This window comes from Hyaena hyaena, unplaced genomic scaffold, assembly GCF_003009895.1.
Source record: "Hyaena hyaena isolate Hyena2069 unplaced genomic scaffold, ASM300989v1 scaffold_375, whole genome shotgun sequence".
NCBI classification, from domain to species: domain Eukaryota; kingdom Metazoa; phylum Chordata; class Mammalia; order Carnivora; family Hyaenidae; genus Hyaena; species Hyaena hyaena.
Genome location: NW_024081006.1, coordinates 1015456 through 1040434, shown reverse-complemented (window position 1 = coordinate 1040434; position 24979 = coordinate 1015456). Strand labels below are relative to the sequence as shown.

The 24979-nt window shown below is 40.0% G+C and overlaps 1 protein-coding gene across 6 annotated transcripts in view; it reads left to right on the top strand.

Annotated features, from left to right (window-relative positions):
* TBC1D5 (TBC1 domain family member 5) overlaps positions 1–24979 on the top strand; it is a 540103-nt gene that overhangs the window by 465658 nt on the left and 49466 nt on the right. For 4 of the 6 annotated variants that reach the window (XM_039250589.1, XM_039250590.1, XM_039250586.1 and 1 more), the window contains 3 exons: positions 3335–3621; positions 7649–7714; positions 17355–17518. In XM_039250589.1, coding sequence (XP_039106520.1) covers positions 3335–3621; positions 7649–7714; positions 17355–17518 — 517 coding nt within the window. The remainder of the gene's footprint in view (positions 1–3334; positions 3622–7648; positions 7715–17354; positions 17519–24979) is intronic. The other 2 variants (XM_039250592.1, XM_039250591.1) reach the window with 1 other exon arrangement.

Sequence of the window (24979 nt, the reverse complement as noted above, 5' to 3'; positions counted from 1 at the left end):
AGTTTGGGTTCTGATACAGGTGTTTTAAGGACTCTTGAATCTTCAGAAAAATGTCCCATTGCTACTGACTTAACCTACTAAATGTGGCTGTGCGAGAAAAGTAAGGTCTTGCCAACAATTTGAAAACAATCCTTCCTATGTGGTACTATTTTTATTGTTACTTGATAATTGTATGTAGTAAATAGTAGTAATGAAAGACTGATTACACAAAATTAGTTATGCATTAGATTTATATAATGTCTAGTTAACTCCAGAGTCCTCTTACTATTTATTTCAACAGTGCTTACACATTGCACTCTCTTGTTAATCCAGCCCAGTACTCAATGTCCATCAGATCTCTGACAAATGCATTGATTTTCATTAACTTCGCACACATGACTTCATAATGTACATCACAGCCAATAATAGTTGTTGCAAATTGATTAGGATTTCTTGTAAAGAATGCTGCTACAGATATATAAGATCTATGTTTAGCTACCTTTGGCCAAAAAATTATCATCCTGCAAAACAAACTATGGCATGTTTTTCCTAGAAGTACATGTTTTATAGTTGTTTATATCTGAAAAGAGAGTCACCTTCAATAGTTGTTTTGAGAAGAAAATATTCTTCTGGAAGCGGTGGGTAGTGGATGAGGGAAAAGTTGGTTAAAAACAAAAATCTTCAGAAAAGGAAAAGTGTTTATCCCTTTTTAAGAGGTATTCAGATGAAAAATTGCTCGGCATGAGCTTGATCTATATGTTTTTCATGGTTATTAGTAGTAATGAAGATGCATTAACCGTACTCTCTTGATAATGCTCTAGCAGTTTCTTGGTACTTTTACCAACATAAATTTTAGAACTGGCAGTATGGGAATTTGACTAGTACATTTTTGTTTATAAAAAAGGGTAACAACATTATAACTTCTTCATATCTGTGAATTATGAATCTTGACTTGCAAACAAGCAAAAACTAAAATGCAATAGAACTTCAATATCATGATCGCTCTTCTCCCTACTGCTGCACACAAGACATGGGAATGCGTGCAGGCTGCTGAGTGGAATACAATGCCAGAGGTGAATGCCTTCTTAATCCACAATTTATGAGTTCTTTTCATTTCCTTCATTCATTTTTCAATAAACATGTATTGAGTGCCTTCTCTGTTGCTAAGCTGTAGTGTCTGTAAATTGAGAATGCTGTACTTCATTAGGAAGCAGCTGGAAACTGCAAGTAAGTGGTGCATAATCACGATATATCCTTATCTCCGTTAGGAAATGCTATTTTCAATAATTTTTGGAAGGGCGTGAAATAGCTCAGTTCTTTAAACATAAAACTTGATACAAAAAGAATCATTTGAATTTTTGTTCACATTTCATTGCATTGTAAATGAACAGCTCTTTCTCTTATAAAGCTGAATTCCAGGTTTTAAATTTGATTTGTCCTATCTCCAAAGTAATGTAAGTCTCCAATACCTAGCCCATAATATTAGCTAGTACCATTAAAGAAAACCTTTATGAAAGGAAGAAGCATGGTGTTCTTTTTATTATAGAACTATGGATCAGTTCTATCTTAGAGCGTTATCTGGCAGTGCCAGGGATACAGCTGTTCTGTCAAGTGTAAGAGAATTACTATGTAAGAGCCACCAGGTAGATCTGAGGGAAAGAAATGAGAGTAAAACTCAGGTTAAATCAAGTAAATGTATCCTTCAAACTTGATTTTCGGCTTTCTACTTTTATGAATAAAAAGCAAAATGTGAGAAAATAAACTTCTATAAATGATTTGGGCAATAAAAATACAAACTTTGGTATTATCGTGGAAGTGGACTACCTCCTACAACTAAAATAATTGATAATCATAACTGGTCTTCAAGATAATACGCCTGAGATACTTCAAGATTATGAATCATCTGGGAGGTAGTCATTCAGTTAACACATGTTTACTTGGTGTCTTCTATTTGCCAGACGGCTGTCACACAGGTGCTGGCAAACCATGGCAGCCCAGCAAGGAAGCTTTATGAGTGGAGCGGCGGGCAAGGGGGTTAACCATTGCCAAGGGCAGAATAAATAAGAGTGGGCCTTCAGCTCTGCACCGCGGAGGTCATCCATGACTGGGAGGAGTAGTTTTTGCACATTGGCAAGGAGGCCACAACCAGACCTCGGTGGGCCTAGGGCCGAAGAAGCGGACGTAGCACATGAGACAGCTTTTTGAAAACATGCGTCATGAGGAGGGGGAGAAGTGGGGCGGGAACTAGGAAGGGATGAGGGTTCAAAGGATAAGTTAGCATGGGTGCTTGTGTGAGCGGACATGCGCACGCGCGCGCGCACACACACACACACCCCATAGCTGTATGCTAATGCAAATGACACAACAGAGAAGGAGAGAATCATGCAGGAGAGGGAGGTGCAAGGGCAACAATCTCAAAAGATCAGAGGATGGAATCCAGAGCACTATTAGACTAGCCATTGCCAGGAGCTGGGACTCTTCACTGTAAAGGTGTGAAGACTTACCTGGAGATGCAACTACCTTTTTTAACAAATATTTATAAAGCACCTGTTACACGCTAGGCAACACCAATATAGCAGAGAGACCAAAAATCCTTACCTTCGTGAAACTTTCATTCGAATGGCGATTGGAGGAGATGGACAAATGGTAGCCAATCAGGTAAAATATGTAGTGCTGTCAAGAAAAGTAAAGCAGGGCAGTGGGGAAGGGGATATGGAGAGCCGGCATGGTCAGGGTCGTGAGGGCAGATTGCACTTCTCAGGAACTAGGAGATCCTGTATAGCTTTTATTGAATTTACTTTGTGGCTCTCACACACATTTATTTTTCAAAATCAGATTAAATGTGGCCTAATACCCACATGCCAGGGCTTGTGGGTAGTCAGCTGTCAACTTCATTTCACAGGTGCTGCCTTCTGAAGTACCTCAAGGCTTCCTAGCCCTGTACCTCTCCTTTAGAGTCCTTATCACAGGCGTTAGCCATGCTTTTTTATGTGATTATTTAATATATTTCTTCCCTACTAGACCGAAAACTCCAGGAAGGGAACTATGTCTGCTCTGGACAACTGCATCCCCAGAACCTAGCACAGTGTTAGCACAAAATAGGCCCCATTTGTTGAATGAATGAATGAATGAATGAATGAAAAATAAAAAGACTTTTCCACGAGCTACCTCTTAAAGAATCTTGTTTTATTATTTTGTGATCACTTTAAGTTTTCACTTTTCACTTTGTGTAGCTCATCTAGTAAATGGTCTTTTTCAAAGCAGGAAAGAAGTGTTTTTTAAACCAATTGGAATCTGTGAAAAAGCGCGGTCATCTGCTTTAAGTAATGGTTCTCCACCTAATTTTTTCCCACAGGGCCAATGCCAAAAGCGCCCCCCTGAATATAAATAAGGTCTCTAATAGCCTGATCAATTTTGGAAGAAAGTTGATTTCTCCGGCAATGGCCCCGGGCAGTGCGGGAGGCCCCGTGCCAGCAGGCGGTAGTGGTGGCGGCACCACTGCCGCGGCCCCCACCAGGACCTTAGCAGAGCTCCCCAGGCAGCACCTGCAGCAGCAGCAGCAGCAGCAGCACCTGCAGCAGCAGCAGCAGCAGCAGCAGCGACTGATGAAATCAGAAAGCATGCCAGTGCAGTTGAACAAAGGTAAGAAAAAACAAAACCACTCTCAGTGTAGCCTGCCATTTCCTTACCTGCCTATGAGGATCCAACCTCCTAGAAATAGAAATTAATGCAAAACCTAATTTTGAAAAACCTGTTATATTAGATTTTTAAAAGTTGGAATATCACGCACTATATTGTTTTTATAAGACCATTTTATGAAGTGATTTGTTAAGGTATTTCTTTAGCATCTACATCCTTGTATACTTGCGGATGCCCGTAGAGTGTGGCACAGACTGTCCCAGCACAGAACTGCGGGCAGTTGACGGATCCCTGCTAACGTATAGTGGTGTGTAATCTGAAGTGCGACGCTCCAACAGCATGGGCTTCGCTAGTCCTAGATTCGTCTGCGCGGCCAGTGTGGAGGAAGCGTGCTGCCACCAGGCTAGTGGTCACTCCTCCAGCCGCTCCACCCAGGAACGATATAAACTAGACCCTTACGGGGGGACAGGGAAGGCTAACCAGAATCTCTAGCAGCCAAAGTCAGTCTGTGAGCCCAGGCCCTACAGTTTAGAGCCTTAGAACATTAGAGCCCCGGAGACCTGGGCTCTCCAGTGCTCTCCCTGGATGAGCGCCCAGCCTCAAGTAAGCGCGAGGTCTATTTCTGGGCTTTTCCGGTGCTTCGACTCCTGAATGTATTCAACTCATAAGAGAGCCCTCCAGGTTCTTACTCAGAACCTTGATGCTCTTGTTTTTCACTCTTTTCAGAGACCTATATATTAAGTGCCCCTATTCATAGCAGATTAGAACCAGCTGCATTTATTTTTAGTGGTGGGACTCTGCTATCTGTACTAAAGAAGCAAGAAATAATAACATGATGGCAGAAAATCTACAAAATTCCATCCCACGACTTCAGAAAGCACAGAATCTGTGGCCATTCAGTGTCAGGGCAAATGTCCTGACCCATGCCTCGTTCACATCTTAAAGGGACCTTTGTTCTAGCCATGTATGTCATCTCAACTGGTGTTGACAGCAGCCACAGTAATACTGCATCAGAAGACCTTAAACCATCTTCCTAAACACTGTTTAAGAAGAGTGCATCTAAAATTGTTAAAAATTTTAAACTATTGGCATTTAAACTGGCAGACTTCGATGGATTTTATTCCCCAACAGCACAAAAGTAATGAGTATTGAATTCACTAATGAGTGTGTGTATGTTGATTCTTCTATTAGTTACAGGGTATTATCTATCATTGCTTATATGAAGTATTAGACTTTATATAGTTAGTATATAAGTTCCTGTTAGACTGTGGAGTTTGCCTTACATAAGAACGTTGTGTGTAAAACTGCATTCTTTTCTTTTTAATGTAGAGTTATCACACATGATTGAAAGAAAAGGAAACTTCAGATCATTAACACGTTGTAAATGTATTTTAATGCCAGGAGACATGCCCACTTTCAGAATGGAAATGAATGTTATTTTCTATATTTCTTAATTGTACTGTTTTATTGTTCTAACCAAATATGATTTCAGTATTGCTTTGATAACAAGCCATAGTCAGTAGTAATTCTAACTGATGGCAGGCAAATGAGTCAGAGAATCTCTTAATGCTGTAGCTTAAATCTTCTGAGGAACCAAGCCAAATGACTATAGAAATATAAAGTTGTATCTCTAAGGAAATGTCAAGTATTAATATCACAGTAAGTGAGAAGGGAGGCGCGCAAGGATGGAACGACTGATGAAAACGACGTCCCCAGTTATAAGGAGACAACAGAGCACTTAAGCAAAGTATTTGGAACATGAGTATCACTAAGGCATTTTGTAACTGATCCCCTGCTGAAAGAACGTCTCCTCGTTTCGCAGCTCTTCTTTCTCTCTCTGTTTTTTCCTCCTCGTGTCAATCACGAAAATCTTGTCTATCTTCATCTTAAAGATAAATATTCCTGCTAATGCCCTCCCTGCATCAGAGTTTGAATGAAACAGAGTAAAAGGGGAAGAGAACAGTGGATACAAGTAGAAACCAGCTAGGTTGCTGCTCCCCCTCACTGACTTGCCCGTGAAATGATCTGTAAGCACAGTCCTGAAACCTTGTGACCATGAGGTGGGCACTGCTCCCTGGGGAGCCTCCCAGCTCCAAACTTCTATAAAGATATATTTGGTAACTCTACAAGGAAAAAATAGTTCTTCAGAATTCGTTCTTTATGCTGGTGTTTCCCACAAGTAGCCTGCTGTGCTGTGACAGTGACAAATCTGCAGGTGTGTCACCTGGTCCCATAGATGGGTGAGCACAATATGTAGCCTGTCAGGAGGCTTGTGTTGGAATATGGCTTCCAGCTCTCTCAGAACACAGTCCTCTACGTACAGCTTTGAGGAGAGGGAATGTAATAGCCTTTTTAGTGTACTCCGCTGGAAAATTTGAAAGTTGTTTTGAAAAATGGCTGTTTCTAAAGATGAAAATGCTTATACTTCTCATAGGTTAGTTAACTCCCGATTATTTATACTTATGTAGGGTAACAGTTGTATGGAAAACCAAGAATTCATGCATGTGTTGCTGCAAATGCAGACTATAGTTGGTGTATGTGTTGGGAGTGGGGGTGTGTAAGAAAGAGGAGGGAGCACAGAGGTACCTCCATAATTTGCTGGTGATATTTAATATTAAAATGAGCTTTCAGTCTCTAAATATACACTAATAGGTAATCCAGAAGCAACAGAGAAAAATGGGTAATAGGCACAGAATTGAAAATCTCCTTCAAATATACAGAAAATGGGCACGCCATTCATCACTGAACAGAGTTAATTATATCATGAAAGTTGAGGACCTGATGGGTTCCACTGAAAGCTGCTTATCCCTGTTTGGAGTATGTACCTATTTATAGATTTTATTTCAGTTATGAGAGATACAGATTCACATATATAAATGCATGTACTATCAGTTGATGGGATCATATGATTACAACCCAGTAGTTTCCAGATAAGCTGGCTGCACTGTCAATTGTAATTGTAGCAAGTGGTCAAGGCACTTGAGGGTATGTTATATAATTCAAAAATTGATTTTTTTTTTTTTTTTTTTTTACTATCATATAAAAGCTACAGGGAAGAAAGTCTATTAATCCTGCATTATCAAACCTGGAAACTACACTGTCTTTTTAGAAGGTTTGGATTTTAGTTTATGAATTTCACGGTAACTTGGACCTTCAGATGCTGATACAGCCAGAGGATTAGTTCTGTTGACAGTGACTGTGCCTAATGTTGAACTTGGCCGGGAAGGAAGAAATCAGAGAACCGGAATGTCTTCCTTCTAAATGGGAGTGTCCCTCAAGTTCTTCACAGAACTTCCTGTTCTCCTTTTCTTTTCTCTCCTTTACTTTTAAAATCCACTCCCTCTTTCCCCATTTCCTTTGTTTTTTGAATATGAACACTTCTTTATTTTAAGCATTTACCATAGGTCCAATTTGTGAATGAAATCTCGCCTATCATAAGTATATCAAGTTTAAAGGGTATGCGGTTCACAGATTTATTTTTACATGTTGACATTTATAAGTTCATGTGGCAGCTTATGAAATCTTTTCAATACTTAACTATGAAATTAGACCCTGTTTAGGTATTTATCTTATCACACTGAAGAAACTGGTGTCAAGTTTAGTTAAAAATAATTTCTGTCTGTTATAGGAGAAAATGCATTTCAAAAAAAATGCCTGCTTTGTAATAAATGCATATTTACTTTGAGATAAAGAATTTTTCTTAAGGAAAATATAAAACCACATTACTATTTGTAGCATAATGCAATCTCAGAAAAATCTTTTGATTGCTCAAGTTTCCAATGCTTTAGGCTAACAGCAACTTGTTTTTTTCTCGAAGAAAAATATGCACAGAAGCTTTTTAGGAAATACTTTTAAAAAATTAATTCCTTTAAAAATATTTTATATTAATTTTTCTAAGATTGACTGTATTTTGTTTTACTGTGATTTTAGTAATTAGGTTGATAAAAGTATTACATTAAGTATGAAAAAAGTAAAGTTGACTTTTTTTTCATTTTTATGAAATCTAATTATTTTTTCTTATGAAATCCAGGCGATGTAGTTACAGGAAGCGATGCTCAGGTTACTGCTCCTGCCCAGACTCTAACTGACCTCCAAGGTACAGTTACCATGGCAACGTAGTATATCTTTTTGCCTGTAGTATTATCATTGCCTTCTCCAAAATTCCATTTTTCTTTTTGCCCACCCTCTCCATTCATACTGTCGATCAGTTCACTACCATTGTTCAGCCACTGAGTGGCACTGTTGTTTAGAACAAAAGTCCCCTCATGTCATATACCTTGGTGATGCCGGATCTGGCTGTGATGTGGATTTTTCTGAAGTTTACACCAGTCTCTTTTCTTGCAAAATATAGTCACTCTATATTTTGTGGTTATTTTAACACTATGCTTTATTTGGGAAGCTCACATTGAGGTGTTTTTTGTTTGTTTTTTTACTGTATAGGTGCTCTATGGCAGTATTTGACAAATCACTTCTGAGATTAGATGACTTATATGCTGTTTTTATGCATATTATTATATGTACTAGCCAGAAATATTTACTATATTTTACCTAAAAGAATTACAGCTTAATTTTGAAATAAGTTTCTAAGTACAGGCTTTGCATTATGAATCGTATTAACAGTGCAAGAAATCTCCGTATGTAATTGGAAGTGATTTAAAATAAAAAGATCACATTTAAATATCATAACTACTTGTTCAAAATCTGTATTTCAGGAATACAGAAATAATAGTAATTCACATTTAGCACCTCCTATGGAATTTTAACATGTATAAATATTAATCTTTTATTATATAATCTTTTAGATAAAATATGCTTTAGAGAGGATTTCTGTATTAAGTGGAAGCCTAGATTAATTTCAAGAATCTTCCATTCAAATTCAGATTGAAAAGATAGCAGTATTAATTAAAATTCATAATTACACCTTCCTAAATTTAAAATATCCACATAATATAGTCATGCTCTTAGTATCAAAATGCTGTTCTAGTAATGATATGTCTTCATAATATCTGTGCTTTTTTATAAATTAACAGAAAACAATATATATTGTGATTAGGAGAATGAGTGGTTTATTGGCTTCTTTTAAAAATACTGTGGCAGTAGAAGGATGAGATCTTACTTCTATATAGTTCTCTTTCACGGGTAGAGTTTCTGGCTATATTCAGGTAATTGAACCCTGACCTTTAAGGGCTTTTTCAGCTTGGGGATTCCATGAAGAACTGCTGTTTACCTTTCTTGGTGTCTTAAGTGATCTATATAAGAAAGAGGTGCAGTAGCATCTCTTAACCTTTGTCGGTTACTGTACTTAAATGAATATTACTGTAATCATCTGATATGGTGAGAATTCACAGCACTTAAATTGATTTCCTAAAATGAAACTCTGAGCTCCCCCAAGCAACTTAAAAAAAAATTTTTTTTTAATGTCTATTTATTTTTGAGAGAGAGAGACAGAGCATGATCAGGGGAGGGGCAGAGAGAGAGAGGGAGATGGAGACACTGAAACCAAAGCAAGCTCCAGGCTCTGAGCTGTCAGCACTGAGCCAGACCCAGGGCTCGAACCCACAAACCGCGAGATCATGACCTGATCTGAAGTGGGACACCTAACTGGCTGAGGCATCCAGGCACCCCTAGCAACTTTTTAACAAGTGTTTTGTTATTTAGTTTGCTCACTTTTTAAAGTTAGTTTACTGCAGAGGCTGTGGAATCTCAATTTATCCCTACGGAAAGAGAAAGATAAAGGCTCTCTGGCTTACTCTGACTTCTGCTTCTATGCTGTTGCTCAGTCTTTCTTTTCCTACAGACCAGAGCCACATGAACAATTTGCATTTTTTTTAAATGTTTTATTTATTTCTGAGAGAGAGAGAGAGAGAGAGTGTGTGTGTGAGCGTGAGCAGGGGAGGGTCAGAGAGAGAGGGAGATACAGAATCTGAAACAAGCTCCAGCCTCTGAGCTGGCGGTCAGCACAGAGCCCGACGCGGGGCCTGAACCCACAAACTGTGAGATCATGACCTGAGCTGAAGTTGGATGCTTAACCAACTGAGCCACCCAGGCACCCCGAACAATTTGCATTTTTAATAGAATCTTGCAGAAGGAGGTTGTATCATTTTGTTCAGATCACTTGTGTTACATAGGTAGAATCATCTTACTCATTTATTCGCCAGGTATTCGTTGAGTGCTTACTATGTGCCAGGCTCTGTTCTCATTGGTCTCTTGGCTTTCCCTGCAGCTTTGCATGGTTGCTTGGGCATCGAGCTGTGCGTTAGATGGACAGGCAGGCCTACACAGTCAGGAGCCAGCTCTGTTTCTGGATACCCAGCTCAGAATTCCTCCTGCTTGCTATGCTGTGACAGCGATTGTATCAGCCTGATAGGGAAGGCTCCAGCTGCTTTATGAGACATGAAGCCTAAATAAAAACCTTTCAATATGTGGTGATGATAGTGACAATGATGATAAGAAAATGAGACAGACAGTAACCTACCCTGATTTGGAGAAGTCACTTTTTGTTTTCTTCAGCATACTTCCTGCACAGCATCAAAAAGCAAGGGGAAGTAGAAGTCAACTAAAATAGTAGGGCAACAAAAAACTTTCTAACAATCTATGCTTAATAGGATCAGTAATACAAGAAGTTGAAGAACTTCATCAGAGGGGCCACACCCATTATATTCTCCTATAAAATATTTTAAGGGTAGATATACTTGTAAGGGAAAGGAAACTATCATTGAGACTTTCCCAAATATGGATTAATGGAGTAAATTTCAAGATCTGAAGTGAATAACAGTACTTTCAGTGATTCTTTGATAATGTTTTTCATGAGATTTTATATTTGTATCTTTACCTTTAAACACACAATTATATGAGTTTTATTTTTATCTTTATTTTTGAAGGAAAACACTGACTATAAAATGAAATCCCACAATTTAAGTCAATAAATAGTTTTTGGAAAATTGTTGGGAAGTTCCATTTTATATCTCTCAGTGTCGGTTGTGTTCATAAAAAATGTGCCATGGGAGAATTTGTTTTTGAAGACTTGAGTTTCTTGAAAATCAGTTTTGAGAATTGCCCACCTATCCCCAAAACTTATTTCAAGAGATATTTAGGAACCATAGAGCTTTAAAATAAAGGTACACACATGCAAACACACACATACACTCACATGCTCACAGAGCTTACTTCTAAAGAAAATTTAGAATTTTCAACAAAAGTATGTAAGTATTGTAACTTAATGGATCATTAGGGGAAAAATTAGATTTCTTAAGTTAGTGCCATAACCATTTTAAAAAAATTTAAATGTTTATTTTTGAGAAAGAGAGACTGCAAACAGGGGAGGGGTAGAGAGAGGAGGAGACACAGAACCCAAAGCAGGCTCTAGGCTCTGAGCTGTCAGCACAGAGCCCAATATAGGCCTCAATCCCATAAACCATAAGACCAAGACCTGAGCCGAAGTTGGAGGCTTAACCAACTGAGCCATCCAGAACCATTTTTAATACTTATACCTGTGTGTACATATTTATGTTGCAGATACAAATATATATAGGTATGTACATGCACATATACGTATCATTGTATAACATCAGGTTGGGTTTTTTTCCTTTTTTTTTTTTTCAATTTTCTTTTTTTTTTTTTTTTTTTTNAGCGGAGCAGGGGAGGGTCAGAGAGAGAGGGAGTCACAGACTGAAACAGGCTCCAGGCTCTGAGCTGGCAGTCAGCACAGAGCCCGACGCGGGGCTCGAACCCACGAACCGCGAGATCATGACCTAAGCGAAAGTCGGACGCTTAACCGACTAAGCCACCCAGGTGCCCCATTTTTTCAATTTTCTTTTAATGTTTATTTTCGAGAGAGAAAGACAGCATGAGTGGGGGAGGGGCAGGGAGAAAGAGGGAGACCCAGAATCCAAACCAGGCTCCAGGCTCTGAGCTGTCAGCACAGAGTTCCACGTGAGGCTGAAACCCATGAACTGGGAGATCATGACCTGAGCTGAAGTCAGAGGCTTCAACCACCCAGGTGCCCCTGCCATAACCATTTTTAATATTTATTCTGATGTGTACATATTTATGTTGCAGATACAAATATATATATATATACACATGCGTGCATGCACACCTAGATATCATTGTATAACATCAGGGTGTTTTTAAAAATTATAAAAGGGGGAAAAGGTCAAAACTCTCCCTGCCCAGATAACCACTGTTGACATTATTAAGGTAAATCTAAAACACATACAACATTAGACCATCCCAATTAAGTAAAGCCATTAAATGGGAAAAACAAACAAACAAAAAAAGTCTCTATTCCTATGACTTGTTTCTGCCAACCAATTTCCCTAAGGGTAGCCATTGTTAAGTTTTCTATAATTCCTTCTAGAAAAAAAATAGGTTTTAAACTGAGGAGTAACGTGCAAGTCACATTAGCGCAATACCAGCTCACATGTCTGGAGAGGACTCCCCTCTGGACGTTCGAGAACAAAGCACTAAAAGAAATGCCCCAGTGAGTGCAGATGACATGCAGCAAATTGGTAGAAGAAAGAAAAGAGAGGCCGAATTAATTGGAGTAAGACATAGTAACGATGGGACAAAGAGCTCCTACTCACAGGAGCCAGAGGAGAGACTGAGAAGCCAAAAGCGATCCTCATGAATGACCCTGTGTTGGCCACTCTGCTTGTTGTTGAGAAGCAATAGTCCTGAAGCAGGACAGGCAGTTCCGTTATGTTCTGGATAATCACCTTAAGGAGGCAGAGAAGCATAAGAGTACGTAAAACAAATTTGGGGAAGCATCAGTTAGAAAATGCATTTTTGTGGAAAACTTATTCCAAAAGACATTGAATAAATGAGTTTTTGGACCAAGAACAAGGACAGAATTTGCCCTTTACTTTCAAAAGACCTCATTCCATTTGTCTTTAATCTTAGCTCACATGTGCTACAGCCTTTATCGAGGGGCAGGCTGGTGCAACTCTCCCAGCATGGGCTCTGGAGTTGGGTCCGGGTTTGAATTCTGCCTCCATCACTGCCTTGCTGGGTGACCTAGGGATGTCACTCAACCTCGTATCTGGAAAGAAAGGAAAAGAACAGCTGCTTTAGGACTGGTTGTGGGAAGTTACCACCGCACCTGTCCCATAGTAAGGATTCATGGGTACAGCCTGCTTGGCTGGTGGTGATGAGGGTAGCGCTGGTATGTTTTTTCAAATATCTCTGGTTTTCAGAATCAAATTCTGAAAGACCCAACTCAACTCCTCCATCTTCTCTCTCTTTAATAATTATTTCTGGGGCATCTAGATGGCTTAGTCAGTTAAACGTCTAACTTCGGCTCAGGTCTTAATCGCACAGCTCATGAGTTCGAGCCGTGCGTCAGGCTCTGTGCTGACAGCTCAGAGCCTAGAACCTGCTTCAGATTCTGTGTCTTCTTCTCTCTCTGCCCCTCGCCCCCTACCTCTCTCTCAAAACTAAACATTAAAATTAAAAAATATTTCTGACATTCCTGACAAACCACATGTTTGCATGTAAGCACTGCATCCAACAGTGCTCAGACTCTGTGGTCAAGGTAGACGAGGTCTATTTCCAGGGGCTTCATTTAGAACCTGCTTCCATTCACTCGCCTGTGACACCAAGATGTATGTTTTTAATGCATAAACATCAGTCCTCTTGCTTTCTGTCACTCAGCTCTGTGAGGTGACAAAATATTACCAGACAGGGACCAGATGTCTTTCATTTTCTCTGATCCCCTTTTGGTGGCCACAGCACTAGGCTTCCCAGGCCTTTCCCTTTTTGCTCTTCTGAGCTATGCCTCCCCACCAGTGATCCCCCAGCCCGAGATTTCCTAGCCTTCTGAACGTTTTGCCTTTGGGTGTCCCGTGTCCAGCTCCTCCAGCTGGTCTCGGGTTTATAGGGGTTCTTTTTTGTCCATTTAGGAATACACGCCGGCCCCATTCTTAGTTCCCATTGAGTTGAATGAGAGAAAATTCACAAAAATATTATTCATGGGACATAGTAGGAGCTTAATAAATACTTTCTCCCCTTTCTCCTTCCCGGACATTCTGTAGGCTCCTCACGATGCCTTTAAGGCTCATTCAGTCAGCTTGGGCTCTTGACAAATAACCTTCACTCATATGTAGCACACACGGGACACAAAGCTTTTATTGAATGTTTCAGAGCGGAAAAGAGAATGAAGGAAAGATTTAATATACCTAGACACAGCCATAGCTAGTCCAGAAAGCATCTTTGTGCCCTTTAGAAAAATCTCCGCCTCCTGTGCAGATGTGGCTCACACCAGGGCACGCCTCTTAACAAGCAGAGCACTAGAGCAGGGCCTGGCTTCCAGCCATCCTGCTAGGCAGGGTTGTGGGTGCCTGTGTCGTAGGCCCGTGTGTGCTGAGGGCTAGTTGGCCAGGGTCTGTGGAAGGTGCAGCTAACGTGAGAATAACCCTCAGGGGAGAGGACTAGCAACTCAGTAACCCACAGTCCCGCGCAGTGCACCGCCTGCTCCAGATTTGGGAGTCACCACTGCGCTAGTGACGGATTCTGTCTGCTGAATACTTAGTGTATCATCTGGTATGCTAAGCCACCCGGAGCCTTTTATACACGTTACCCGCTTGGGACACAAAGCACGTATGAAGTAGGTGTCTCACTTACATAGATGAGAACCATGGCTTATGGACGGTCAGTGAATTGTTGAAGGCCCCACAGCTAGATAGCCATTGGGCTTAGTCCCAGCTCAGGTGGGTCAGACCCAGCAGGTGCCGGTTTGAGGCATTCTGCCTTGTAAACATCTCTCAAATCTACCACCACAGCCTTAGGTTCAGCCCTCGCGATCTCACGTGTGGGCACGTGCAGGAGATGCCTTATTCAGCCAAGCTCCTCTAATCCTCACGCTACTTTCTTCCTTAAAATCTGCAGTCTCTCTCATCATCTGCTGACAACTTAAAAGCCAGACCCCTCAGCATGGGAACAAAATGTGCTTCTTGATCTACCTGGCCCTATTTAGATCTCACCTTCCCTCGTTCCTCCCTCCCCCTGGGGCTGGATGACCAAGAGGGAAAATAAGCTCACATGTAGGGTACCAGCAGCTTTTTTTTTTTTTTAATATTTTATTTATTTTTGAGAGAGAGAGAGAGACAGCATGAGCAGGGGAGGGTCAGAGAGAGAGGGAGACACAGAATCCAAAGCCAACTCCAGGCCCTGAGCTAGCTGTCAGCGCAGAGCCTGATGCGGGGCTCGAACCCATGAACCGTGAGATCATGACCTGAGCCGAAGTCGGATGCTCAACCAACTGAGCCACCCAGGCGCCCCTACCAGCAGCTTTTAGAAAGAACTTCTTTGATTCTCTCTTTCCCCCAGAACACCCTTGAAATCATCATCAGATAAAAAAAGAAACACTCTGTTGGACTTAATCTTATTTTGCATTGGTATCGGTGTCATTTTCAATTTCATATGGACAGCAGGAAACTCCAAGGGATTCAGTCAAGCTCTGATTGAGCTAGATGTTCCCAGTAGTATTTACCAATCGCCTCAGTATGTACTGTGTTCTCTGCTAAACACGACCCTCCCCAAGCCACTGCGGCCACCACCACCACCACCACCCCTCACCACCTGCTCTTCAGGTTTGAAGATGGAGCACACACTTCTCATTGCCTGAGACAAGATCAGATGCTCCCTCTTTTGTGCTTCCAGAGTCCTGTCATTTACACTTCTGTGTTTGCTTTTATCACCTCGGATTGTAGGTTAGTTAGTGTACATAGAAGTCTGTATTTCTCTTGTACTGCTATTTTCAGAACTTTCTGAGAGCCCTTATTGTGGCCATCCCTCGTCCTTAGTGCTGGACAGAGTTCTGTGGACATTTCATACGATGCATCTGCATGGAGCTTGTTCCCCAGTGTCTGGTTATGAGTAAAGAGTATGTGCATGCCTGAGGTGGCCTAAGAATTTGGTCTCAATTTAGTACATTTAAAAATGCCTACAATGTAAAATAATTCTGAATAACTGTCATGAGTCAGAATTTCTGAGAAATAAACTATGAGATAAAGATTTGTGGGTAGGAAGCTTTGGGCGGGGCGGGGTGGGGGGTGCATCTGGGGAGCGAAAGGAGCAGCACTGAGCTGAGGAGGAGTGGAACTGCTTTGTAGTCGTGGCTGGACCCTCCGGGACCGGGCTGGCCTTTCAGAGTAGTCGGCCTCGAGGCAGGAGGGCCAGCCTTTATCTTTTGTCACCCGCAGCCAGTCACTGCATTGGAGCTCATCCGGGGAGGGGGCATGACCCTAGAGCAGCTCTCTTCAGCGGAGGGCCACTTCCAGAGAGGAGCTCATAAGAACCCACATCAGCCAGCACTGCCTGTGTCTTGGTCCTGCAGGGGGGTTTGGGCAGGGCACCACGGCAGTAGATTTAAGAATGTGCCTCTAAGAATAGGCTTTATGGTTTTTTTATTTTAATTTAAAAAAATTTAATGTTTATTTCTGAGAGAGGGACAGAGTGCAAGCAAGGGAGGGGAAGAGAGAGAAGGAGACAGAATCAGAAGCAGGCTTCAGGCTCTGAGTTGTCAGCACAGAGCCCGACGCAGGGCTCGAACTCATGAGCCGTGAGATCATGACCTGAGCCGAAGTCAGCCCCTTAACCGACTGAGCCACCCAGGTGCCCCTAGGCTTTAAGTTTTAATCCAGCAAAAGAAATTATTACTGTTGTTCCTATCCGTTAAAAGCTTTAAAAGGTTTATAGAGAGCTTCAGAACCGCTGTGCCACTTATGGGCTATAAGCTCGTTGAGAACACTGCCTCCTCGCCTCAGGAGCTGCCCAGGTGAGGCTTGGGTGTGCCACCCGGTGCTGTCTTGTGCTGTGTGTCCAAGGCGTGGGAAGGACAGCGAAGTCTAATATCTTTCTTCTGTCTCAAGGCAAGACTACTTGTGGTGCCTGGGCTTTCCCTTCAGATCTCCAGATGGAATGCTCCATCATCCCCTTTGGAAACATGTTCTAGTGACTCCATTTTCTTAAGGTCTAAATGTTTTACATTCCCAAAAGGGATGAAAATGTTAGTAAGCTAATTTCTGGAATTAAGGGGAAATAGTGCAGGGCTTTTCTGTGAGATATAGGGCAATCAATACTATCACTAAGTTGGAATTTGATAAATCAGAGATCCATTCTAAGAGGAGTTGACCTCTGGAAAGGCCATTTGCCAAGCAGAGTGATAGTTGCTGGGCATCACAGATACACCCACTCTATTGTAAGAACGGTCTAGAATGAGGCCCTGTGAGCCAGCGCCTTGTCCCATTTTTCAGATGCTTCTACCATAGGCGGGGTGTAGCCACATATCTGTTCTGCAGTTAGTGAAAAGGAAAGAGTCTCTTTTGAAAAACTGCTGAAGGATTTATACTTTTTAATATTAATATAATATGTAGTATAATAGTTTTCTGGTGTCTGTCACTGAGGGTGATTCCTTTAGTGAAGGAAAATCCAGTTATGTAACCTGTCATTTCTGAAAACTATATTTTGTTGTTGTTGGTTTTTATGTGTGCAACACTTAGACTATTGTAGCATAAATTACACGTGGAAAAGTACAGTGGCATTTCATTGTTTTTAAAAAATTGGCAGCTTTTCTGCTACGTAAAAATGTGTGCATTTTAGTAACTGCTCAGTGTCCTTACGTTAACAGTGCGAACAAAATTATGTACCATAATTGATCCTGTATTAAAGGCAGTGAATAAAGTAGCTTTAGTGAGAAAGGCTAGTGTTTCATTATTGCCTCTTAATTTTTCTTGCAGGACAAAGTTCTAAAACCATCAGTTCATCCCCAAGCACTGAAAGTTTGCCTGGAGGAAGAGAATTCACTGGCTCCCCACCTTCATCTGCTACTAAAAAGGATTCCTTTTTTAGCAACATCTCTCGGTCCCGCTCACACAGCAAAACTATGGGCAGAAAAGAATCTGTAAGTATTTAAGGACAGTTTTTCTTTTATCCTTCATTTTCCTCTAGAGTGCTGCATTTATTAAAACTTGTTTAGTGCCGAGTTCTATAAAGCTCTTAACGTGACTACAGACTAAAATGAATACCTTAATCAAATTATTTTAATTTTATCATCACTTAGTAATATTTTAAGGCCATGGCCTGCATTCCAGTAGAAAAGAGTAGCATCAATTTAAATAAAGTTGGATCCCAAATCTCTACTTTCTTCCTCTGCAAATGTGTTTTGGTCAAAGCCTATATTTTTGTTTTTGTTTTTTCCCCTAGAACGTATCAAATAGCATTATACCAAAAAATAGATTAAGTCACTTATAAAACAAACTAAGATGGGTTTTTTTTTTCAGTTTTATTTCTTGAAAAGTAAAAATAGTTATTTTACCTCTTGTTTTAAAAAGTTATGCAAGTTTATTTAAATGCTGGTCTATTGATAGCAGCTCTCAAAGGTTCTTTATATACGTTGTCCAGAAGGACATACATAAAGCATCTCAACCACTTTAAAATTCTGGTTGTGTCTGAAATTTTTTTAAACTAACTTCACAAAAAAATAAAACATTTAGCCACATCTTATTGGTAGTTTGGCACCTAATATTCTAATATAAAGAATCCACCTGCCGATTGGAACAGGATGCATGTGTAAGATCCTACAGAAAAGGACCTAGCTATTGGTGAAATAGCTTTAAATTAGAAGAAAAATAAAACAAAAAACTCGTTAAAACCTTTGAGGGATAACTGTTTATGAGACGTAGACTAGATAACAGTATGATGTCTGTCAGTATGACTGGGTATGACCTTGGGCAAGACACTCAGATTCCTGCTACTTCAGATTAAACCTCATCTGCAGATTAAACAACACACTTTGCTCTCCAAAGAGAAGAGTTCACTACTTAGTCTCCTGGGGTCCCTTCCACCGTGTAAGAACTGTGATTGGTAGACGAGCAGAATGGAACTCTCACTTAAAGATGGCAGCTCCAATGCAGGCAGTTAGCTCTGCTCCCTCCTAACCCCATTCCAAGGACAGTTAGGGTCATTAAAATGAAACCAGCCCTCAAATGAGAAGAAGACAGGAGAAAAGACTACAGCAACAAAAATTTGTTATTGTAAATCAGATGTTAAGTGGTAACTAACTTAACAGCCTAAGGAAGCTAAAGGCTAAGTCAGCAGTAGGTAAAAACCAAGAAGCAACTTGATTCACATTGTAAAGTCCTCTGGCGGCTCAGGAACTAGAAATGGAGTGAAATTGGAACTTGCTCTTCAAGAAACAAAGGGATGGATAAAATAGGTGATGGGGTTAAAGTGCACACTTGTGATGAGCACCAGGTGATGTATGGAATTGTTAAATCACTGTATTATATACCTGAAACTAATACAGCACTGTATGTTAACCATAGTGAAATTAAAACAAAAGACCAAAAAAAGTAGTAAGATTCCCTTTCCCACACTGGCAGAAGACTGGAGGTTTACTCCTCTGCAAAGTATAAAACAGAATGTCCCTGGACCGAGAGAGATCAGGCACACTGAGTATACCCTAAAGAAAAGGAATGATGAGTATATTTAAATAGTGGATCTGAGATCCCCACGCCTTACGCCACTTGCTTCCCAGGATACCAGTATGTCTATCCCTGCCGGCAGGAGATTAGAAGAGTTTTCTCTAGACAGAAGTTATAAATTTTTTCTTCTCCTCCTCCTCTTCCTCCTTTTTTTTTTTTTTTTTAAACAGAGGGAGCGGGCAGAGAGAGGGAGAGAAAGAATCTTAAACAGGCTCCACACTCAGCGCAGAGCCTATCACAGGGCTCAAGCTCCCAGGATTTGTCTTGCAACTCTGAGATCATGACCTGAGCCAAAACAGGAGTTGGATCCTTAACTGGCTGAGCCACCTAGATGCTCCCCAAATTATAAATTTTTAGAAACACAAATTACTGACTTTAGGGGTTCTCTGGGTAAACAACCAGTTCATTTTACAGTGAACCCAACCTCCACAGCTCTATCCAAACACAGAGCTTTCTTTTAGCTTTTAGTTCACACTATACATGAGCAGGAGAGTCAGGGATCACCAGACACTTGAGGAGAGCATCTGATAGCTACAGATAGGCAAAAACAAATAGAAGAAAGCAACTGGGAGAAAACAGTTGATGCAAGAAAAATAAAGAAGAACACATTCAGAGTTGAACAACAAAAGCTATTAGAAATCAAAATATGATATCTGAAGTGTAAAGCTGAGTAAAAGAGTTGGAATTGATAAAATTGAGGAAATCGCCCAAGAAAATAGAGTACAAGACAGAAATGGAAAGAGATATGAATAGAAGAAAATTAGAGAACCAACCTAAGAGGTTCAAACTCTAGAAAAATAGAAGTTCCAGAGAATAGAGAAAACGAAGAAAATAATCAAAAGTCCTATTAATTAAATGTTCACTAATGAAAGACCTGAGTTTTCAGATCAAAAAAGTCCATCAAAAGTCCCACACAAGTAAAATTAAACCCACATCCAGACATATCGCTGAAAAAGTTCAGAACTCCGAGAACAAAGAGATATCCTCCAAAATTGGAGAACTGAGGGAAAAGAAAGGTTGCCAAGAAAGGATCAGGAATTAGAATAACTACAAATTGTTCACAGCAACACCGGCAAGGCAATGGAGAAATACCTCTAAAGTTCTGAGAGAAAATTACTTCCAGCCTAGCTCTAATACCTAGACAAACTAATTAAGTGCGAGATTAGAATTAAGCCACTTTCATATATTCAAGATTCAAAAACTTTATCCTCATGCACCCATTCTCAGAATCCACTGGGGAATGTGCTTACAGAAATGAGGACATACACTCAGGATGGGGAGTTCCTGAGAACAAGGAAACAGAGTATCCAGAGCAAAACAAGAAGATTCCTCAGAATGATAATATGAGGAGATCCCAAGATTACATATAGCACAGCTATTTAGCAGGTCCAGAGAGCAGCAGCCAACCCAGGTTGGAACAAGTTAGAAGGTTCCAAAAAGTTTTCTCTAAAAGATGATATTTGGGGAACAACTAATATATTTGAACAAATTGAAAGATTTAAACTAGGGGTGAGTTTGGGTTTGAATTAACTTTGTAAAAACTAAGCCATTAAAAACAGGACAGCGGTGCCTAGGTGGCTCAGTCAGCTGAGTGTCCAGCTTCATCTCAGGTCATGATTTCATGGTTTGTGAATTCGAGCCCCATATCAGGCTCGCTGCCGTCCACACAGAGCTTGCTTCGGATCATCTGTCCCCCGCGCTCTCTCTGCCCCTCCTTTGCTCACACTCCTGCTCTCACTCTCTCTCAAACATTCATAAATATTAAAAAACAAAACAAAACACAGGACAAACTGTAACTCCAAAGAAAAACAGAGTGTCAGAAAAAGGAAAGAAAGGTTATGATAAACCTTGTAACTGAGCCATGACTAAAATTTACATAAACATTGTAATGAAAACCTATTGACTATGAATCTAACCAAAATCATGATAAAATTGGTTAGTAGACCTAAATAAATTGCTTTCTTCTTTAGTGGAAAATAAGTGTTTAATGCTTTCCAGAAAAATCAAGTGACAACAATATAAGCCAGAGATATCTAGATTTAAAAAAAAAATGGGTAAAAGAATTGAAAGTGGTTCCTTCTGGAGAGCAGGAAGTGGAGGGTGGAGGGTGGGGCTGTGTGAACTGTTTGTCATAACAGGCCTTTTTGAACCATATGACGCTTCAAAGTGTTACATATATAACTTAGATTAAAATTAATAACTAAAACTCACAACAAAAAACAGAACATAGTGGCATCATAAATTATAAGAGATGTCGCCTGTACAAAGAACGTGTCTATGAGGAAGCAGAATAAGGAGTAACAAATGAAAAAGGCTGTGGAGATACGTTCTATTTGTATTCTGTCATATTTTGGTGGCCTATGGATTGGTCGACAGCACCAATTAATCACTGTTCTTTATGGTGGTAACTGTGACTTAAAACTGATATGTCAGGCAAAAATAGAACTAGTGTAAGTATAACTGTTTATGTATACCTGTTATGAACAAAAAACAGAATGTAAAATCATTATTCAAAATTTAATGTATTTTCTAACTTGTGGGAAGTAGGCAGAAATTTTCAAGAGAAAGCCCCTGATTTTTCAAGTAATAGAGTATCTTATTCTCTTATGAAATAATGTAGTCTGTGCTCTTTGCCGGGTAATTCCATTTCTCCCCCATTCTGAGGTGCTTGGTAGGATTAGGCCTCCTTGTCAGAGCCACGTGACTCGTTCTGTCCAGTGAGTTGTGAGCGGAAATGACACTCGTGTGCTGCCACTAGCCACTACGTGATCTTCCTGAGCCCTCTCCTTTGCTATGCCAGCCGTAGGCAGACATGAAGTATGAATGAGAAGTAACTTTTATTGGTGTATGCTGAGACTGTTGCTTATCACAGCCTAATGGTACGCAGCTGGAAAATGTCCAGGCCCATAGCTAGGACGCATTCTCCCATGGGAGCCATATACCACCAATCTATGACAGGACACCCGCCATCCCTTGAACCTGTGTCGCTTTAATTTTCAGCCCAGCTTGGTATCATATAGGGGCATTCTGTGTCTTCCAAAAAGTTCAAGGTTGTTTTTCGTTAACGTCATCATCATCATCAGTTTCTCACAAAAGCAAGTAGTCAGAAGCTGAAGCAAAGATCTCTCTTGCTTTGGCTCCCCAAGAGCCATAAACTATATGTAACTTGCAGATTTCAAGACTCTGTTGATCGTTTAAAGTGGCCCAGGATCAAGAAATTGTTGATGTCAGTGAACCAAAGGTTAAAATAGCAGCTGAAAACAGACATTAAAACAAAATAATCTTGTAGTAGCTATCAACCTAAGTGTGGTGAGATCTGGTTATAATGGCTCTAATGTAATTGAGAGATGATCTTCAAAATCAATATGTGTGACACATTGTGAATAAGCATCATTTTTAGGTCCTAGAACTTATGTCCTCTGAGTATTATCTTTTTATATATCATATAATGCCTTTCTGTAATCCACAGGCTATATTCTGTAGATGAAGATATATCCCACTTATTATTGTTAATGCCCCTTTTTTGGCCATATAATAGGATACAGAACTCAGCTAAATCTTTAAAGAAGTAACATATTAAGCTTCATGTCATATGTTTATGAAAGATATCATTATACTTCCTCTCTGAAATGTGAGCAAACTAGTAGGAAGTTTTAAAAATTTACCTTCATTATCAGTGGTAGTGTTGTTTTGAGAATTAGCATTTATTCTGGAAGACCATTTTCCCTCTGCTTTGTTTCCCAATACAAACTCTGGTTTTCAGCAAGCTCTCATTTTTTTTAGTCTTGAAAACAGAACTGAAAATTTTGATACTTTTAATTTTCCATGATAATGTAAATGGCATCCAATACTTAGTTTTCTAGAAATCTATTTTAGTTGGGTCATTCATCTGACTGTTCAGTAATTTCTTTTTTTTTTACTTGTTTTAGCACTGTTAGTCATGTTCCACAATTGTTGCCAAATCATTTTCCAAGAATATCTTTGCTAACATTCAAGAATAGGGAAAATACTGAACATAAGAAAAACTAAAATGGATTTGTAAGTTCTAATGCTTAAGCACATTAGCCAATTAACACATTTTTTCAAGTTCTGATGAACTGCAAGACATTTTGCTGTGCTTTGTGATGATTACATACATACCAGTCTCCAAATATCTAAAGTTATCCATGGTTCAGAATCCTCTCTAAACTGCAGGAAATCAAAATGGTCTGAGCTAGAACTCCCTACATAAAACAGAATGTGTAGTGAAGCATACACCACCTGCAGACTCACAGCACCACCGGGGTGCTTGTGCTGTGTCTTTGTGACCTCCGCATGGAGTCGTCATCACCTTTTAGTAGTGTGGACATGGGCCATGGTCATACTAATAGAATTATTTTTGTAATATTCATTGATCTATTCTTTATGAAGAAAGAATAACACAAAGTGTCAGGTGAATGAAAACTAATTTGAAAGTAGACTTATGTTTACTTCTGAAAGTATAGACAACCTGAACGCTACCCAATGTACTTCAGGTTATGTTCTAGGAATTGAGAAAGTTAAGACGTATCTATATAAGAAATGTAAGGGAGTAGTCCCAGTAAGGGTGCTTGCAGTAAAATTGGGGGAGAGGGGACCACATCAAAAGTTAAGTAATAATTAAACTAAATAAGAATTTAACTTATCACTTGATCTTAGCCAAAAGGCTGAGAAGCAATAAGAATTTAACTTATCAACATGAGAGACATTCTGTGGTTTAATGCCAGATAAGTAGTAATGTGGATGCAGAAGATAGGCCATCATGGGTTTTTTGTTTTTTGTTTTTTGATCTAGACAGGCTTCCCGTGAGAGATCAGGCTTGAACCACAAACATATTTCTTCTTCTATTAAATGCAAAATTATTTTTCCTTATGAAAATCGAACAGCTTTCTTGGACAGAGAGTGGTGGTGGAGATTGAGTAGGCAGTCAACAATGTCGGTTGTAGGTGTTTTCTTCTCCCCCACAGCCTCTGGCAGAATGGAAAATGGTTGGGATTATATCAATTTGCTGGTGGTAAAAATGAAAGAAATTATTATCTCATATGAGGAAATTTGTTGCTTATTATTTCAGATAACAGGAGTCCTGAGATAGGCAAGTCTAGAATTGGATAATTCAGCTGTTCATTGACATCATCAACTTTCATTTTGCTATCCTTGGTGAGGCTTTGTCCTCCCCTCATGCCCATCCTGTTCTCAAGAGGGCTGTCATAAGCCTGGTATATATCCTGCCATCCCCCCGTCCCTAACACACACAACATCTTCTAGAAAAGGCTACTCAGAAGCTCCCCAGCAGGCTTTCCTCCCATCTCAATAGTTGGCCGGAATGAAATCCCCTGGCCACTCCTAAACCAGTCTCTGGTATGGGGAAGCTTTAGAAAAGTCCATGACCACATGGAAAGGTGGTAGGAGAATATAACCAGACAGTTCAATGCACAAATAATCCCTAAGGTATTAATTGCCAAAGTGTTTAATCCATCCCTGAAGCATTTGCCTTTGACAAGAGCCGGTTCTGTTGTGTCAGTGATGTTTCATTGGTGGGTTTTTAGGCAACTTGAGTTAGATCGGTGGTTGGAGGAGAGAAATTGAACAGTGGCATTCCCAGGAGGCCAGGATTTTCCTAGTTATCTGATTTTCTCTTCAGTCAGTGATGTGTGCTTCCTAAGAACATGTATTATGTGGAAAGTATTGATTGTAATGGATTTCTTTGTTGGCTTTCCGGGTAGAATTGAAAGCTGGCATCTAGAGTATGTCTAATTATAGAGTTTTTTCAATTAATAAATATATATTTGTAATCTCTCATTGTTTAGTCAATAATACTAATGATAACTGGATTAAAATACAGTCCCATTTAAAATACATTC